The sequence below is a fragment of the Aotus nancymaae genome, unplaced genomic scaffold (assembly GCF_030222135.1).
Source record: "Aotus nancymaae isolate 86718 unplaced genomic scaffold, 86718_ANA_hifiasm-v0.15.2.pri h1tg000011l, whole genome shotgun sequence".
In the NCBI taxonomy this organism is placed as follows: Eukaryota; Metazoa; Chordata; class Mammalia; order Primates; family Aotidae; genus Aotus; species Aotus nancymaae.
The window spans coordinates 74244457-74264476 of record NW_026988422.1 but is presented as its reverse complement, the minus strand read 5'-3'; the positions used below and the strand labels follow the sequence as shown (position 1 = coordinate 74264476).

The window sequence follows — 20020 nt, the reverse complement described above, 5'->3', positions numbered from 1 at the left end:
ATAATAAAAACATTGTATGGTAATTGATTAAAGTTACTGAATTTTATCAACCAAGAAGTGCACATTTTCATATTTTATCATCACTGAAATTAATATGCATATTACGGTGGCCATATCATCTTATATTCTTATGATTAATACTTTTTAATGATACATAAAATAATTGTGTATCATTATCAGTGATGGCATCTTAGATTTGAAGAAATATGGTAATAGGAGATCTGTAGTATTTAATTCAGTAAGTGTTATCTGAGGTTATTTTAAATGATAGGAGTACAAAGAAACAGAGCAAAGGGTTGGATTTCAGTATTGTAACTCAGTAAGTGAAGTGACCTAGTTAGAAAAGGGGCTTGCATTCTGTGAGGGACATAAGAAGCAGTCTTTAAAATGCTTGAACACAGTTGAATAAGAAAAGAGTGATCACATCAGTATGATAGTATCACTTGAACTTCTAGACATAAGCACATGCATGATTTATGGTGAATTTATTTTCCAGTCTGTCCAGATGACCAGGAGGAAAAGCAAGTGCAGGTGGACAGCTAAGTAGCACTGCCTCTAGAAAATAGGAATATTCCTCTAGAGCTAATATCCACATCCATAGAGCATTTGGAAACCCTTGATTTCAGTTTTTTGTTTTGTTTTGGATTTTTTGTTGTTTTCTTTTTGGCTTAACACCTTTCTGAAGAGGCTCAGGATAAAAGTATTTTTGTTATCTTTAGGAGTAAACTAGGGTGTCTTGGTGCCCCCCAGAGGACACTCTGAGATTCAACAGTGACAGTCTCATCTTTGAGGCACAGCATTGGCTCGAGCTATAAACTGCTATGGTCTTGTTTGGAAAAAGATATATTTTTTATTATTGATTTGAAAAATGTTCCCTTATTTTTATCCTCTCTCCCTACCAGTCAGAATTCTAATCTATCTTTATTATTCTTAGGAAATACATTTTGGCTATTGATTTCTACTTTGTACCAACTTTCTTTGTTTTAGAAAATAAATTGGGATGATTTAGCTGCCAAAAAAGTGCCTGCACCATTTAAGCCAGTCATTCGAGATGAATTAGATGTGAGTAACTTTGCAGAAGAGTTCACAGAAATGGATCCCACTTATTCTCCTGCAGCCCTGCCCCAGAGCTCTGAGAAGCTGTTTCAGGTAATTTCCCATTCTGTGCACATGTACACTGGCCATATGTCCTTTGAAAGAAAAGATTAATTTTCCCATATTAAAGTAGTTTTGTTGGCATCATAAAAATGGGATTCTCTAATATCTTCACAATTATTAAGTGCAGAAATATTGCAGATTGTTAACCGAAGCTTGTAGTTTGCTCAATAGCAGATATTGTTTATGTGTTTATTTTTGTTATAAGGGAAGTTTTAATTTTACACCTGACATTTTATTTTTTTCAGACTCTTTTATAGAAAATACAGTAGTCTTTTATTTTACCTCTATTCATATTAAAAAAACTTTTTTTTATGTAGACAGGGTCTCACTCTGTTGCCCAGACTGGAGTGCAGCAGTGCTATCCTAGCTCACTGCAGCCTCAGACTCCTGGGCTTAAGTGATGCTCTCACATCAGCCTCTGGGATACCTGAGACCATAGGTGTGAACCAGCATACCCAGCAAATTTTTGTGTTTTTTTAGAGATAAGGTCTTGCTATGCTGCCTAAGCTGGTCTTGAACTTCTGGCCTCAAGTAATCTTCCTGTCTTGGCCTCCCAAAGTGCTGGGATTACAGGTGTGAGCCACCATGTTCAGCCAAAAAAAAAAAACAATTTTTTTTAACAGACTGGGTCTCTGTCACCCAGGCTGGAGTGCAGTGGCACGATCGTAGCTCATTGCAGCCTTGAACTTCTGGGCTCAAGGGATCCTCCTGCCTCAGCCTCCTAAATAGTTGGAACCAAGATTTGTGCTACCACATCCAGCTAATTAAAAAAAAAAAATTGTAGAAACAGGGCCTTACTTAGTTGCCTAGGCTGATCTTGAACTCTGGCCTCAAGCCATCCTCCCGCCGTGGCCTCACAAAGTGCTAGGATTGTAGGCATGAGGCACTGTGCCCAGCCCCTGTATATAAACATTCTTTAGTTCACAGTGCTATCTTATTCTTAACCGTCAATGACTAATCTTAACTCCTAACTCTTAAAAAAGATATAGTTTTTATATTTAGAAAAGGGTATTTGTCACACAAAATAAAATATTCTAACTATTAAATGGCATCAGAGCTTTGCTTTGACCAGTATAGCTTTAGTATGCTTAATCTGGCCATCCAGACTATGTCTTTTCTTCTTTGCTTATCAGTGTCTAGTATGTGACTGGGCACTTATTGAACATTTTTTTGAATGTTTGTTGATAAGTGAAGGGTTTCTAGCTTGAACGGATTAATCATCCATCTTTATACCACTTGGCTCAGAGCATCATTCTGCCATTAGACTTTGTTCCTTTCCAAAACACAATTTTAAATTTAATTATTCTGAAGATATAAATGAGAATCAAATAATTGCTAAACTAGAAACTAACTTTAATGAGACTTGCCATTTTTCCGGTTTGAAAAACAGTAGCATTTAAAGACCACTTTGTGGCTGGGACTGGTAGCTCGTGCCTTTAATCCTAGCACTTTGGAGGCCGAGACGGGTTGATCACTTGAGTTCAGGAGTTCGAGACCAGTTCAAGACATGGCTAAACCCCATCAGGCATGGTGGCATGTGCCTGTAATCCTAGCTGTTTGGAAGGCTGAGGCAGGAGAATGGCTTGGGCACAGGAGGCAGAAGTTTCAGTGAGCCAGGATCGCACCACTGCACTCCAGCCTGGGCAACAGAGCCAGACTCAGTCTCAAAAAAATATATATTAATAAAAAAATAAAGACCACTTTGTTTAATACATTGACTGAATTTTTCTGAGAAGTCAGTTATGTTTATAAACAAATTTTTATCAGCAAACCAGGAAAATTTCATCTATGAGTCTGATTTTAGGGGTGAAATAGGGAAGAAGTCTTGTTCTACCTTTATTTTTGAATTGGTTTAGTTCTACCAGAAGATGGCATTATATCCTTCTGAACAGCATTGTTCAAATGATTTGAAACAATCTTGCATTTTAGATTGCAAATAAAATAAAATTAGACTCAATCTCAACAAATATTTAAGTGTTTTTCTAAGAAAAAATGTCATTGCAGTCTAATCTGTGCTAAACTGGAAAACTGCAATTCATGTTTCTTTATATTTCTTTGTCTTGTTTTTAGGGCTATTCCTTCGTTGCTCCTTCCATCCTATTCAAGCGTAATGCAGCTGTCGTAGACCCTCTTCAGTTTCACATGGGAGTCGAACGTCCTGGAGTGACAAATGTCGCCAGGAGTGCAATGATGAAGGTATAGATGTGGTAACTTATATGACATATTTTTAGATTTTGTGAGTGTTTAAATACCAACTCTAATTAATCTTCTTAAGTCTCTAAGTTTCATAGATTTGCCATTCAACTAAAGTAGAATTAAAAAAAAATGGAAATAGCAATTATTTTCCCTAAAGAATTAATGTCAAGTTGAATGAGCTTCTTTTCACAATGATAGAGTATTATGTATCTTAAATAATTATGTAGATGAAAATAGAAATTACCTATAAAGTAAGATGAATTTTAGATTATTAATGTCTCCTATTCCTATTTATTAATATTAATAATTTTATTTTACTCTATAATTTATTTGATCCCTTGTGTATTACTGACATTTTCTCAAGTTAAATGATGTTGGTTTCTAAACAGGACTCTCCATTCTATCAACACTATGACCTAGATTTGAAGGACAAACCATTGGGAGAAGGTAGTTTTTCAATTTGTCGAAAGTGCGTGCATAAAAAAAGTAACCAAGCTTTTGCAGTCAAAATAATCAGCAAAAGGTATGACCATTTATAATATAATATTCTTTCTTATGTATTCATGAATTCTGTAAATTAAGAGTATTTATTTAAAATGAATATTCAGGAGAATCGTTTGAACCTGGGAGTCAGAGGTTGCAGTGAGCCAAGATCGAGCCACTGCACTCCAGCCTGACAATAGAGCAAGACTCCATCTCAAAAAAAAAAAACCAGTATTACATTGTAAGACATTTTTACCCATAGGTTTAACCACTTGGCTCATCAGTTGATCCATTATACATCTAGCTGTGATTGATATTTTCTGATAAAGTAATCCATTTTAGACATAAATCATAGTTTTATTTGCTTTCGAGTTTAGAGAAAACTGCTTTGTGACAGTAACATATTTAATCAGTCTCAGTGATTTTAGCAGCCGTTGCTATTTCTACTAGTTGTGTATTTGAAACTCTTTTCTCTAAAATTATTTAGCAAGCTACTGATAGCTTTGAGAACCATCTAGTTGTTTTGGTAACTTATGATTATCGTTAAGTTTGCATATTCTTATTACCAAATTGTCAGACAGGTAGAGCATTCATTTCTTCATATGATTTGTACTTTTCTGACTCAGAAATAGTAATCTTCTCCAGAATATTACTTTTCCTAGTATCTGGTATAATTCATTACTTTCATGGAACACTCATTATGATATACTGTAACATGTATATTTGGAATGCACTGTAAATAAAAACAAAATTAGTCTTGGGGCAGTACTGATATAAAAACTTGCCTGAAGAGACATGTGGATGCTAAGTGTTTCATCTTGCAGGATGGAAGCCAATACTCAGAAAGAAATAACAGCTCTGAAACTCTGTGAAGGACACCCCAATATTGTGAAGTTGCATGAAGTTTTTCATGATCAGGTATCCTGCTTTTTTTTCTCTTTGTACTTATTCATATACAAGGTTGTGCTTTTCACCAGTTTTGTTGGTGCTGCTGGGTCAGAGTCAGGGATATGGGACATCACCCAGCCACCAGAAGGGGCAGAGAAACCACCCTCCCAAACCCCTCCCCAGCCACACACTGTTCCCCAACCCCAAATCAGGTTATTCTTTCGCTTCTCATGCTTTTCTCACTCAGTAGTTGCCACCTATGAACCTATGACAGGAAGAAGAGGAGTGAGCAGGAGCTCAGTGGTGCAGTCATTAGCCACAATGTCCTTGTTGCCAGTGCAACTGCTACCCACCATCACTTAATCCTGAAATACCTCTCAGGACTCAGGAATTTTGAGCCTCCAACTTCCCTTTCGCTTCTAGAGTAGAACTGAGAAAGTCTGGAGCCTAATTAATGCAAGCTAAAGGACAAATTGGAAGTAGAAAGCAAAGATATTCCTTTTATCTTCTAGCTCCAGGTGGTAAATTCTGCTCAGACACCTGGCCAGGTCAGGCTGCCCCCTCTTCTACTCTCAGTCCTGCTTTGCAGCAGGGACGGAGGAGCCCCATGTGTCCAGTTCACGTCTGTTCACCTCACCCATGATAGAAATTGCTCCATTACACTATTCTCTACCCCTGAGACCAGCGGTTGGTGGGGAGGTGATGCAGTCCTACTCAAGACAACTTGGAGGCACAAGAGTGCAAGCCAATTCTGAATGTGCTTTGCTCCAGTTTTACCAGTGAAGAAACAGATTTTGAATGGTCATAAAACTTGTCCAAGGTCACATAGCAAGTTAATGCGAATCTAATAAGGAGAACCTGGACTCCAGCTTTGGGTGCTCTTTGTTGTGCTGTTGTAATATCTGTGACCAAGGATCGATGGGGCCCAGTTCTCTACCACATTGAAATATCCTCGAGTGCTGTTGCCAGGAATGATACATCATGGTGAGACCAGGCAGCAGCAGCAGTAGCACCACAACCATAATATCTGCTGCCATTTATTATCATATATCTTGTGTGGTCTAGGTCCTATACCAGGTACTCTGCATGTATTATCTTATTCAGTCCTTACCACAAACCCATGAGGTGAGAAAATGGACACTCACAGAAGTTAAGTAACAGGTTTTACAGTTGGTTAAGTGTGGTAAGGCCGGGATCTGAATCACACAGTCCAATTTCAGAGCCCAACCAGCTTTTATTTACTTTGCAATACTGCCTTAGGGAAGGCAGAATCACATCTGGCAGTAAGCACCCAAAAATGGTGTCATCCTCTACTCACTCTTTGGTTCTTGTAGTCAGAAAAGAAATGCCACTGAGGCAAGGACTTGGGGAACCGCTGTCCCTGATCCTCCACCTCCTCTGCTTCATCAAGCCACTCGACACCAGAGGAGGTAGAGAGTCCCTTGGCCATGAAGGTGCTTAAGAAGAGGCTCACTGGACAGTCTCCTGTTGAAGATGACATAGGGGAAATTCACATCATTCAAGGAATCAATGGGTGATCTTAGATGTTCCCATCTGGGTTTGCAGCTGTACCCGTACCTACATCCCAGACAAGATACTTGATCTGGAACCTTTAGACTAACATCAGGTCCCAGGAACTACATTCCTAATTTTTATTTATGTCACAAATTCAGTAGATGTTTTGCTATTTATATATTCAGGAGTTAGTAAAATATAAATTGTCACATGATATGATCCTAAACAAACTAGTATAAATTACGTTATCAATCTAATATGCAGTTGTACTGTATCTTGGGTTTTTCCCATGATGGTGACATAGTTGCCTAGATCATCCCTATATCCAGTCTTTTCTTCAACTAATGGGTAAAGTTGGTTATGATGGGTCTTCAGCCTTTGTGCAATAGCGTAGTTCATTTTGTGTGCTGTGATATGTATTTTACATACTCCATGAGTTTGCTATTGCTGCTGCAACAAATCACCACAAACTTAAAACAATACAAATTTATTATCTTTCAGTCTGGAGGTCAGTAGTCCAGAATCAGGCTCATTGTCTTAAAGTCAAGCTGTCAAGAGGGCTGGTTCTCTCTAGAGCAGAACCAGGCGCACAGCCGGAGGTGAGTGGCAGGTGAACCAGCACTCCTGCCTAAGCTCCACTGCCTGGCAGGTCAGCCACAGCATTAGATTCTCACTGGAGCTCAAACCCTTTTGTGAACTGTGCATGCGAGGGATCTAAGTCTCAGCACTCCTTATGATAATCTAATGCCTGTTCTGCCCCACTACTGCCTCCCCTCTTCCATGGAAAAATTGCCTTCCGTGAAACCATTTCCTGGTGCCAAAAAAGTTGGGGACCTGGCTCACGCCTGTAATTCCAGCACTTTGGGAGGCTGAGGCAGCTGAATCACTTGAGGTCAGGAGTTTGAGACCAGTCTGGCCAACATGGTGAGACCCCATCTCTACCAAAAAATACAAAAAATTAGCTAGGTGTGGTGTCACATGCCTGTAGTCCAAGCTGCTCCAGAAGCCAAGGAGGCTGAGGTGGGAGAATCGGTTGAAGCTGAGATGGGGCAGGGAGGGGAGGTTGCAGTGAGCCGGGACTGCACCACTGCACTCCAGCCTGGGTGATAGTGTGAGACCCTGTCCCAAAAAAAAAAAAAAGTTGAGGACCAGTGCTCTGGAGGCTCTAAGGGACAGTCCATTTACTTGCGTTTTGTAGCTTCTAGACACCCCCCAACATTTCGACTATGAATCTTCCATGCATCACTCTTAAGATCTTGCCTCCAGGGTCACATATCATACTGCTAACTCTGATGAATAATTCAGGATAATCTCCCATCTCAAGATCCTTAATTTGCTAGTCATATCTGCAAAGGGCCTTTTGCCATCCTTCTAAGGTAACCACCACACGTTCTGGGAATTAGAACGTGAACGTCTTTGGAGGCCCATCATTCAAGCTCTACCACACATACATTTTCTCATTGTTATCTGCATTTTATTGATAGGGATCCTAAAATTAATAAGATAAAGTAGCATCCCCAAGATCATGAGTAAATAACAGAATTCACCTTCAAATCCAGGTTGAACTCTAAATCTCTTCTTATACCACTACAGGTATTGCCTTACATCTTTTTAAAGCTCACCAGCCTACAGTTGGAGTAGACCTGCAGCCTCGACTTTATTTGTCTGATGTAGAAACTCAAGTTAGCTTGATGTATAGCAGACTGGGAGCAATTTTCTTGTTAGAAGGGTGTTCACTCTACAGTTTGTCTAATATGTTCAGGATAATGTACTGATAATTATCTTTTTATGAGCAGTTTATTCTGACTTCTGCTAATACAGAAGGAAACATTTTGTTTATGAAGTGATGTTGGCCCTATAATGCTTAGCACCTGAATTCAGTATATTGATATAATATCTTTTTCTAAACCATTTGTGTTCATTTGAGAGCTGATTAAGTCCTTTGTTTTTTTCTTTTTTGAGATAGGGTCTCACTCCGTCACCCAGGTTGTAGTGCAGTGACACAGTTATGGCTCACTGCAGCCTTGACCTCCTGAGCTCAAGTGATTCTCCCACCTCAGCCTCCTGAGTAGCTGGGATTATAGGTGTGCTCCACCATGTTTGGCTAATTTTTGTTACTATTTTTTGTAGAGATGAGGCCTTATTATGTTGTGTAAGCTGGTCTTGAGCTCCTAGGCTCAAGCAATCCTCTTACCCTGGCTTCTGAAAGTGCTGGGATTATAGTACTTTGCTTTTTTATAGTTCCTATATCATTTTCTTCATAGAAATTATGCATTCTGACAGAAAAGGGCCAGGGGTGGGGAAGAAGAGAAAGCATGGTAAACATATAACTTACAAAGTAACTATGAAGATAATGCTGTTGGGATTAAAGCAAAAACCCATAGTGAGTTTATGGGTATTTGTAATGAATATTAATAGGAACCCTAAAACTAATCTGTTGAGTCCTAACAAGAATTTCAAAATGACAGTATCAAACAATAACTTTTTAAATTTTAATTTTAATTTTTTTTTTTTTTAGAAATGGAGTCTCACTGTATTGACCAAGCTGGTCTTGAACTCCTGACCTCAAGCAACTCCCACCTCAGCCTCCCAAAGTGCTGGGATTACAGGTGTGAGCCACTGAGCCCAGCCTCGATATCTTTTTTAAAAGATTAATTTGCCATTAGATGGGTGTGTCAGGCCTCATTTGGGCAGTTGCCCATTCTACTCAGTCGGTATTCAGAGTCCATATTATTTAAAGCAAGTGATTTCACATTGTTGTCACATTATTGTCAGCAGTTTAAAAAGAAATGTGTAAATTTAATAAGAGGGTTGGAGTGGAATTCAAATGAAATAATTAGCTGGGTACAGTGCTGCACATCTGTGGTCCTAGCTCATTGGGAGGCCTGAGATGAGAGAATCCCTTAGGCCAGGAATTTAAGGCCAGATTTCTTTTTAGAGACCTCATTCTTAAAACAAAACACTACAAATGAAAGAATTCATCATGGAAGGGATAAAGGATATACAGTATAAAGATTTCACTGCAGTACTTGAAATTTTCCATTACTGAAATAGAATTCTAAAATAGCTACAGTATCTTTCAGCTCTTTCCTCTAAGATACAAGGATTGCTACTGATTATTTTAACAAGACATTATTTAAACTTATTGGTGCTAGTCAATAAATGTTGTATATGTTAATAAACTTCTACTATGCTTCAGGAAGGCCCACCACATTATTCTTTTTTTTTTTCTAGCTTCACACATTTCTAGTGATGGAACTTCTGAATGGGGGAGAATTGTTTGACCGCATTAAGAAAAAGAAGCATTTCAGTGAGACAGAAGCTAGCTACATCATGAGGAAGCTTGTTTCCGCTGTAAGCCACATGCATGATGTTGGAGTGGTGCACAGAGATTTGAAACCTGAGGTATAAAATAACTTGATCTCTTATGTAATCCAATCTAGCATCATTGTTAAAGATCTCCCAAATGTGTGGGAGGTTTCTGGGGAGGTTTCCTTATTTTTTTTTGCTTTTCAGGGCTGTTAAATAGATAATTAAAAATATGTTTCTTGGATTTTTTTTTTCTTTTATATTTCAGGTTAAAATAAATTTGTCTTTGTTTGTTTTTTGCCAGCTGATCATCTTGAGGTTATATTTGTAAGTGTGAGAGCCTTTTATGGAAAAAATACTTTATGCAACAGTTGTGGACTAAAAATAGCAATGGGAATTTTTATAGCAGAAAATAATATCTCATACATATAATTTTAGAGGGTTTTTTCCTAAATGATGTATTTTGAAAACTTATTTTTTACATTTGTAATCAAATTGGTTAACTCATGAATAAAAATGTATATAATGCTATTCTAAATACTTAAACATAAAGAATTGTCTTGGTTTAATTAGTTATGCTATCTTTCTATGTGCTTTCTGTGATTATGCTATCATATTTATAGAACTATGCAGAAGTAACAGCTTTTTATATATCTCCTCTTATGAAAGGCTAATAGAAAACATTCTGACTCTTAGAATGATCCCTTTTTAGTATCAAAAATATGAAAATTCCTTCCTTTTACAAAATCAACAAAATAATGAAAATTGAAAAACAAAAACCAGTATGTATAAAAAAAAAAGATGATTCATCCTTTACTATATACAAAATTGTACATATTCTCTCCAAAATAGAACTTTGTTTAATTATCATGTGATTATAATACATTATCAAGTATATTTAAAATATTAACTTATTTGATGTTCCTTTTGTGATTAAGCCACAAAAGAATATTTCTCTAAAAGTACTATTTTTGCCTTTTACTTAAGTATATTAAATTATTAGAAGAGGAGGATGTTTTAAAAATGGAATTCTCTTCTCAACTTCACATGCAGAAGAAAATTTTGTAATGGAATTCTGTGCCTTAATACATATTTGGTTTATTCCTTTCATGTATTTAAACTTCTGTCTATGTATTTTCTATTACTATTATTCACATTACTAGTAATTAATCAAAAGTGAATTGTGTTTTATTAACTTGCAACTATGATAGCTCCCCCTGCTTCCTTCATCATAGTTCTCACTCTCCTACATAACACCCACTGAAAATATGGTGCTCTGTACATTGGAGATTAGCTGTCTATTTTTAAATGTGAAAGCACACCACTTAAATGTTTTCTTGATAGACAAGGAACAAGCATGTAGTTTTTTTTAATTGAAAAGATCTGTTCCATGACTGTATAGAATTCATTTTCACATGTTTTATTCTTTGAAAACTGGCCATCTGTCACCTCATGAGTCTCAAATGAGGCAACTGTCCTCTCTTGCAGAATTTAGATTTGCATTCCTCCTTTCCTGATAAAAAGATACTTATGTAGCTTAATTCTTCTCATTTGTTATACGGTTTTTCTTTCAAATACTCACTTGAAATTAGGCGGAACTGTCAGATTATTTAGGACATTCAACTACAATTATAGTCCTAAATCAAACTAGATTTTGGAGAAATGAAAATGTGCCTTTGAACTAATATTTTCATACTAAAATGTCTTTCACTTTGGCTTTTAAATGGCAGTATATGTCATTTCGAAACTAAAAGTTTAATATTTTTCCCATGAGGCACTTTAAGGTCTGATTATCTCTCTTTTGGTAGGTAGCTGTGTGGATTCATTTTCTGTATAGGCAGAATCCTAAGTCTAAGTAAGAGTCAGATAAATTTAGAAGCTGACTGACATTCTTAGTAAGCTGCTTTGTATTTTTCAAACTTGTCCTGTACTCTTCTGAGATTAAGAAAAGTTGCATACATCAAATTTGTTTCAGGCAGAACTTGAGGATAAAAGGGGATTGAATGGTGACTTCCCACCATTCCTGACTAGGCGCACCATCCTCCATGTAGAACTGTCGCTGACTTTGAGCTTGGGAAGAGGTAGGCAAGTAAGCAGTGTTTCTCAATTTTACATGCTCAGGAATAGGAGGAATGGATTAAAGTCACCAACTTGAAGTGATTGCCACATCCCCTCACTTCTTCCCCTTTAAGAACTGAATTTGGCCCGGTGCAGTGGCTCACACCTGTAATCCCAGCACTTTGGGAGGCCGAGGTGGGTGGATCACTTGAGGACAGAAGTTTGAGACTGGTCTAGCCAACATGACAGAACCCCATCTCTATTAAAAATACAAAAAAAAAAAAAAAAAAAAAAATTAGCCAGGCGTGATGGCAGGTGCCTGTAATCCCAGCTACTTGGGAGGCTGAGACACCAGAATCACTTCAATCCAGGAGGTGGAGGTTGCAGTGAGCCGAGATCACACCACTGCACTCCAGCCTGGGCAACAGAGCGAGACTGTCTCAAAAAAAAAAAAAGAACTAAAATCAAGGAAGCCCTTTACCAGTCTTAATATAGAATAAACCTAGACGTTTCCAACAACTTAACAGGCTCAATGAAGACAAGGCCAGCTGTGGTTCATTCAGCTGCTCTGTGTGGTACAGTGCCTTGTACTGTAGAGGAGCTAAGGTGTTATTTGCTGAAAGACTTCTTCCCAAGCACATGTCCATCAACCCCAGCTGTGACTTCATTGTCACAAATTCGTGATTAAACATTGTATGCTAGAAAATTTAAGACAATTTTTTAGCTAATTTTTTTTTTGTTTTTCTTTCCACCCACTTTATTCACTTGCAAATGGAAGGCTTAGGAGATTTTTCTTCTTTGCATCAGTGATACCTTCTATAATGTGTTTTATTTCAGCTAGAATAGCATTAACAAAGCAAATGATGTTCCAGAGTTGGGAACAATTTAATGACTATAAAGGTGTAAAAGATTTTGTTAGGATGCCTAAAAACGATATAATCAGATTTCACTTACTTTTAGTACTAGTTTAATGTACTTATTAAAATAATTTGTGCATCAGTACAGTTAGTATTTATTAAGCATGTGATAAATACAAAAAGTAATACTACAAAGCCTTAGTGATCGAGAAGCCTTGGTAGATGAATGATTCAAAATAATGTTTTCTGAATATTTAAGGGATAATATCTCTAAGTATCAAAATATGTTTAAGTATTAGCTGTTGGAGAAGATATTTCTGAAATGTAATGATATCTCCACCATGTCTTCTTCAATAGGCAATACTAGATATTATATAGCTATTTTATTTGTGACTTTATTCAGTGAACACATATTTACCAAAGCACGTACTCTATGTCTTTGCCAGGCCCTGGGATAGGGCCAAAAAATAAGGGAATACCATAATTCCCTGTCCTTATGGAATTATGGTATAATGGGGATGACATTAAACTAGCAATACAGAGGTGATCAGTGCCAGAAAGGAAAAGTAAGTAGTGTTAGGAAAAAATATTAAAAGTTCTAACTTCAGTTTGGTAGGATGGTTAGGATGGTAACTCTAAACGAGGAGTAGATGTGGGGGAAGGTTGGTTTGGTGGAGGAAGCAGATGACAAACACAAGCAGAGGGAAAAGCTTAGACAAAGGGTCTGACATCAGAAGAGGCATAGTGCAGTTGAAAAATGTTTCATGTGACGTGGTAAAATTGAAATAATATCAAAAGCATCATGCAGAGTGCATTGATGCCCTGCCTTCCGGCCTCCCCATGAGACCTCTCTGCGCATGAATCAACTATCAATATACAGTGTTACATAAATAGAACCAGCAAATCCCAAGACATGTCTAGTGAGAAACTAATGTAAGCATTGATATCTTGCAGAATTTATTGTTCACTGATGAAAATGACAATTTGGAAATTAAGATAATTGACTTTGGGTTTGCACGGCTGAAGCCGCCAGATAATCAGCCCCTGAAAACTCCATGCTTCACCCTTCATTATGCGGCCCCAGAGCTCTTGAATCAGAACGGCTACGATGAGTCCTGTGACCTGTGGAGCTTGGGCGTCATTTTGGTGAGTTCGTTTCAATAGAACCATTTAACCTGCTCATTTCTTTGGTGTCCTCTCTCCTTATCTCGCTCCTCACTGTTTCCTTACATTCATGAAAAAATTGGCGAATTGGTTTCTTGTCTGTACAACCAGTTAGAGGCCTGACCAAAGAGTATTTCCCTTTCTTAAAACTTATATTAGAGAAAAATTAGGAATTTTTATTTTGGTTCATTTTGAAATATTTAAATTAGCTGTGTTTTATATGAATGAGAGTTAAAGGAACTATAGTATATATTTTTAAAGACATTATATTGGACATAATGTGAAAATAGCAAAGTGATTCATCAATAGAAAAACATTTTTAAAAAACTATTCTGTGAAGTTTCAGACTAAAATGTAATTAAAGAATACCATTTAGGTTAAATTAACACATAAATAGATTAAATTAGATGTATTTCTACTATGTATTTTAAAGTAATTGTGAGCATGCTTTTCACAAAATGTCCTTGGCTGCTGTGATTAGAAACAGAACATTAAGCTGGTAGAAGCTTGCATTTTTTTCCTCCAAATATCATTACTTTTTCCGCATATAATGTGTAATGCATAATCTTGGGAAGATTTCAGAAGGAACAAGGTGAAAATTACTCATAATCTTCTAGAGAGATGTATAGCTCAAGTTCTCCCTCTCCCTCCAGCCCCTCCTTCCCTGTAGGTATGTAGGCTTTGCATCTTTCCATGTTTTCTATACACGTGTACATATTTGAATTTTTAAACAAATAAGAATATATTATACCTGTATTTTGAATCTCTAAAACTTATTTAACCATTTATTGACTAATAAGTTAGCATTTTTTTCATTTTTTTCACTAATTATAGGCTACACAAATGAATATTTTTTATGTGTTTGTGTTTGTCTCACTGTTTCCTGAGGATAGATTCCCAGGAGAAGGGTATACACAAGTTTCTTTTAACATATGTACCTAGATTTCCCTCTAAAAGATTTACCAGATTATGTTCTCATCAACTGTATAGGAGTACACTGGCTATCAGTTTTCATCTGAAATGCTATCGCATTGTGATAATTTGCATGCATTTCTTTGATGAATATTTAGGTTGAGCATCTTTTCATGCATTTGAACATTTATATTTTCTCTTTTATTTTAATTACCTTTTTTTTTTTTGAGATGGAGTCTTGCCATGTTGCCCAGGCTGGAGTGCAGTGGCATGATCTTGGCTCACTGCAACCTCCACCTACTGGGTTCAAGCAGTTCTCTTGCCTCAGCCTCCCAAGTAGGTGGGATTACAGGTGCGCACTACCATGCCTGGAATATTTGTATTTTTAGTAGAGTTGGGGTTTCACCATGTTGGTTGGGCTGGTCTCAAACTCCTGACCTCAAGTGACCCACCTGCCTCAGCCTCTCAAAGTACTGGGATTACTGATGTGAGTCACCATGCCCAACTTCTTTTATGAATGGATCTTTATGAGCTTTTTCCATTTTCCTATGGGAAGATTTTTCTTACTGCATTTTAAAGCTCTATTAAGACTTTCATTCTTTGACATTAATACTGGAAATGTTTTTTCTGGTGTGTCACTTGTTTTAAAACTGTATATGGCGGTGGCTCACACCTGTAATCCCAGCACTTTGAGAGGTTGAGGCAGGTGGGTCACTTGAGGTCAGGAGTTTGAGACCAGCCCAACCAACATGGTGAAACCCCATCTCTACTAAAAATACAAAAAATAGCTGGGTATGGTGGCACGTACCTGTGGTCCCAGCTACTCGGGAGGCTGAGGCAGAAGAATAGCTTGAACCCAGGAGGCAGAGGTTGCAGTGAGCTGAGATTGCGCCACTGCACTCCAGCTTGGCGACAGAGCAAGACTCCGTCTCAAAAAAAAAACAAAAAACTGTATATGGTAATATGGGATTTTGATTTTTGTTTTTAGAGGGGTTTAAACAGAGAAGATTCTTAAATGTCTATGTACTAAGATATGTCAGTCTTTTTCTTTATGATATTTGTCTTTGATGTCAGATTGTAACTCCACCCAAGATTATAAAAATATTCTCCTAAATTTTTCTCTAGAATTATTATATTTTACTTTTATGCTTCAATTTGGGATTTATTTTGATATCAGTTGTTTTTCCCCGATGACTAGTCACTTGTCCCTGCAAGATGGTGGTTCTTTTATTTTTAAGTTTTATATAGTTTTTTCAGTCATCATTTATAATTTTCAAACTAAACGTACATATTTGTGAATAACATTTTAAACAAAAATAAACTGACTTGTGGGTCTGAGTTTCGTTGAAGGACTTAAATTGATGACATTTTTATTGGTAGCATGTCTTAAAAATTAATCTAAATAAAAAATAGACTTTCATTTTTAGGAATTTCTTTTCTCTGGTACAAGGCCAGTTATGTCCATCAAGCTCTTGAAGGTTCTAAAAGGCAGTCTTAAACATGCAGCAAGGTATTTTGGAGCCTCTGAATTCCTTAACTATAGAAATAACTTTGTGAAATGACGTGGATGGAAGCCGTGCTTCTCTCTAGATCTAATTGTCAAATTTTTAAGAAAAATTGGACAAAAAGCCAGGCTAAATGATATAACAGAGTATAATCACAATATCCAGTCTATGGGAAGTTCTACTGAACAAACAAACCAGTTTCTTAAACAGATAAATGGTAAGAAAAGGTAACCTGAGAACTTATAGATGAAAAGACATATAAGAAACAATGTTTGCATGTTACTGAAATCCTGATTGAAGCACGTTCTAATTTAGATTCTTTTTTTTTTTTTTTTTTTTTTTTTTGCGGCAGAGTCTCTACCTCTGTCACCCAGGCTGGAGTGCAGTGGCTCCATCATAGCTCACTGCAGGCTCAAGCGATCCTCCTACCTCAGCCTTCTGAGTAGCTGGGACCACAGTCACATGGCACCATACCCCACCTAATTTTTTTTTTTTTTTTAATAGAAATGAAGTCTTGCTTTGTTGCACAGGCTGGTCTCAAATTTCTAGCTTCAAGTGATCCTCCCGCCTTGGCCTCTCAAAATGCTGAGATTACAGACATGAACCACAGTGCCTAGCTTAATTTAAATTCTATTTATTAAATTCAAATTAAATGTAATTCATGTAGATCTAATTTATATACTATGTGTATACTACAGCCAGGGAAACTTGAACATTGATTAGAAATTTGAATACAATTGAATGATACAAAGAAATTACTACTACGTTTTTTTAGATGTGATACTGGTGTTGTAGTTGTGGTTTAAAAAGTGCTTGCCTTTTATGGCCCGACACAGTGGCTCACATCTGTAATCCCAGCACTTTGGGAGGCCAAGGCAGGAAGATTGCTTAATCCCAGGAGCTCAAGACCAGCCAGGGCAACAGAGTGGGATCCAATCTCTAGAAGAAAAAAAAATTAATTTTTTTTTTTTTTGAGTCAGTCTCACACTGTTGCCCAGGCTGGAGTGCAGTGGCACCATGTCGGCTCATTGCAACTTGTGTCTCCTGGGTTCAAGCAATTCTCCTGCCTCAGCCTCCCAAGTAGCTGGTTTTACAGGTGCCCACCACCATGCCTGGCTAATTTTTTTATATTTTTAGTAGAGACAGGGTTTCACCGTGTTGGCCAGGCTGGTCAAACTCCTGACCTCAGGTGATCTGCCTACCTCAGCCTCCCAAAGTATTGGGATTACAGGCATGAGCCACCGCCCTGGTCCCCCAATTTTTTTTTAATTAGCTGGGCATGGTGGCTCATGCCTGTAGTCCCGGCTACTTGGGAGGCTGAGGTAAGAGGATCACTTGAGTCCAGAGGTTAAGACTGCAGTGATCTGTGATCACACCACTGCACTTTAGACTGGGCGACAGAGCAAGACCCTGTCTCCAAAAAACAAAAGTCCTTGCTTTTTAGAAGTACATGATAAAATACAGATTAAAATGAATGAAATTAATATCTTCATTAAACTATCAGAAACTAGCAGAGTGCTCTGCTAACTTTTCCGTATATATGAATGCATATCTAGATACAAAGGCTGAATTATCCCATGACAAGCACAAAATTTATTTCAAGTCTCCTGATTTGTTTTAAAAATAAATGGAAGTTTTATATTTTACATCTAATAAACGTGCATGTGGATATTTTAATATGAAAACAAATTATATTGTCCCCACCGAATAAAATAAATACTCCAGGAAGATACATCATGTAGTATTATGAGGTTTTGATTATAACCCATTATACCCTATGGATATACAATCCCTGCCTGAAATGTATAGGACTTTAATAAAAATAGAGCTTACACGGTATATTAATCTGCTTAGGCTGCTGTAACAGAATACCACAAATTAGGCAGCTCAAACAACAGAAATTTATCTTCTCACAGTTCTTGATGCTGGGTAGTCTAAGATCTAGGTGCCGGCAGGATTGGTGTCTGGTGAGGGCCCTCTCCTTGGGTTACAGACGGCCACCTGCTTGCTCTGTGTACACATAGCCTTTCCTTGGTCTGTACCCTCACAAAGAGAAAGTGTCTGTCCCTTTAAGGACACTAATTCTCTTGGACCAGGGGCCTACCCATATAACATCATTTAACCTTAATTACCTCCCTAAAGGCCCTGTCTCCAAATACAGTCACATGGAGAGCTGGGGCTTCATGTATGAATCCCCAGGGGGCAGGGGGAGGACACAAACATTCAGTCCACAGCACACAGTGTTTAGAGAAAGTAGGATAAGATATATAACATTCCTGTGAGGTGTCGTAAAATTTTGTTTAAAATATTTTCTCTAAGTGTTTTATTCTTGGGACTTTATTTTTTAATTTTTTTCTCAAAATTTTATTTTGAAAATTTTAAAGCTAGAGAAAATAAAAGAGAATAATACTGTGAACATCTGACATTTTGCTGCATTTGCTTTTTCTTTCTCTCTGATTATCTCTAGTGTGCATCCTCTCTGTATGTGTCTATGTATGTAACGTGAACATGTATAATACATATATACAGACATACATATATGATACATATCTTTATGTGGATATATCCTTATACCTTGCTACACTGTTTGCAAACAATTTACAGATAGAAAATTATCCTTAACATAAATTGATTGCTAGATAATCAACTAAAATTTTAAGAGCTTGGAACTGAGAGGATCCTAAAGTTTGTTTAATTCTACCTCTTCCAGAAAAGGGATCTTCTCTATCATCACCAATTTCCTCTTCAATACTTCCAAAGTTGGAAAGTCAAGTTTTTCACCCAATAATCTGTTGCATTATTATATGTCAGAAAGCAAAAAACCTTTAGTTACAAAGATTACTTACTTTCTTTCTTTCTTTCTTTCTTTTTTGAGACAAGATCCTGCTCTGTTTGTTGCCCAGACTGAAGTGCAGTTGCACATTTGTGGCTCACTGCAGCCTCAACCTCCCAGGCTCAGATGATCCTCTTGCCTCAGTATCCCCAGTAGATGTTATTACAGGCACACACCACCATGCCCAGCTAATGTTTGTATTTTTTGTAGAGGTAGGGCTTTGCCATGTTTCCCAGGCTGGTCTCAAACTCCTGGACTCAAGCAATCCGCCCACCTCAGCCTCCCAAAGTTCTGGGATTGCAGGTGTGAACCACTGCTCCTTGCCCTGCTTTCTTATATTTAGCCACAAATATACCTGTTAGGAAGTAGGGCAGGACAAAGAAGTAGAGCACACTTTGGAAAACTATTTGGCAGTATCTACTGAACATATGCAGACCAAATAACCTAGCAATTCCAATTCAGGAATATATCCAACAGAAATATGTATATTTCTGTAACAAAGATATGTATAAGAAGATGTATAACAGCATGGTTCAAAATTCCCCACACTGGAAACAGCCCAATATTCGTCAACAATAGGAGGATATTTTAAAGAGAGGATGCTGGAAAGACAGTGCAGTAGGAAGCACCAGGAATCTGTCTCACCATCAATTGCAGTGGCAGAATCTCTCTGACGTAACTGTTTTGGAACTCTGAAGTTAATTGAAGGTTTTCAACTTCCAGGGGAAGGCTTGGACATAAAGTGCAGTTAATTTTGGTCAGTTTTAGCCCTTAGCAGAGTATTGGTTGAGTATCCTTTATTCGAAATGCTTGGGACCAGAAGTATTTTGGATTTGGAATATTTGCAGAATACCTACTGGTTGAGCATCCCTAATCTGAAAATCCAAAATGCAAAGTGCTCCAGTGAGCATTTCTGTTGAGCATGTTGGTGCTCAAAAAGTTTGTTTTTGGAGTATTTTGGATTTCAGATTTATGGGTTAGGGATGCTCAACTTATAGCAGCTACCCATTCCCCACCCTCAACCCTGTAGCAAACAGCTATGCACATATTCCTAAAACAACTGACACACAGCTTGTGGGAGCCAGGATGGGCAAGAAGGATTTTGTCCTCTAAATACAGAGGATCTGTGATCTGAATTGCTG

The 20020-nt window shown here is 37.5% G+C and overlaps 1 protein-coding gene across 3 annotated transcripts in view; it reads left to right on the top strand.

Annotated features, from left to right (window-relative positions):
• RPS6KA5 (ribosomal protein S6 kinase A5) overlaps positions 1–20020 on the top strand; it is a 188647-nt gene that overhangs the window by 150911 nt on the left and 17716 nt on the right. For all 3 annotated transcript variants that reach the window (XM_012453114.3, XM_012453113.2, XM_012453115.2), the window contains exons 9-14: positions 988–1149; positions 3229–3354; positions 3744–3877; positions 4662–4755; positions 9475–9645; positions 13419–13610. In XM_012453114.3, the coding sequence (XP_012308537.2) occupies positions 988–1149; positions 3229–3354; positions 3744–3877; positions 4662–4755; positions 9475–9645; positions 13419–13610 (879 nt within the window). The remainder of the gene's footprint in view (positions 1–987; positions 1150–3228; positions 3355–3743; positions 3878–4661; positions 4756–9474; positions 9646–13418; positions 13611–20020) is intronic.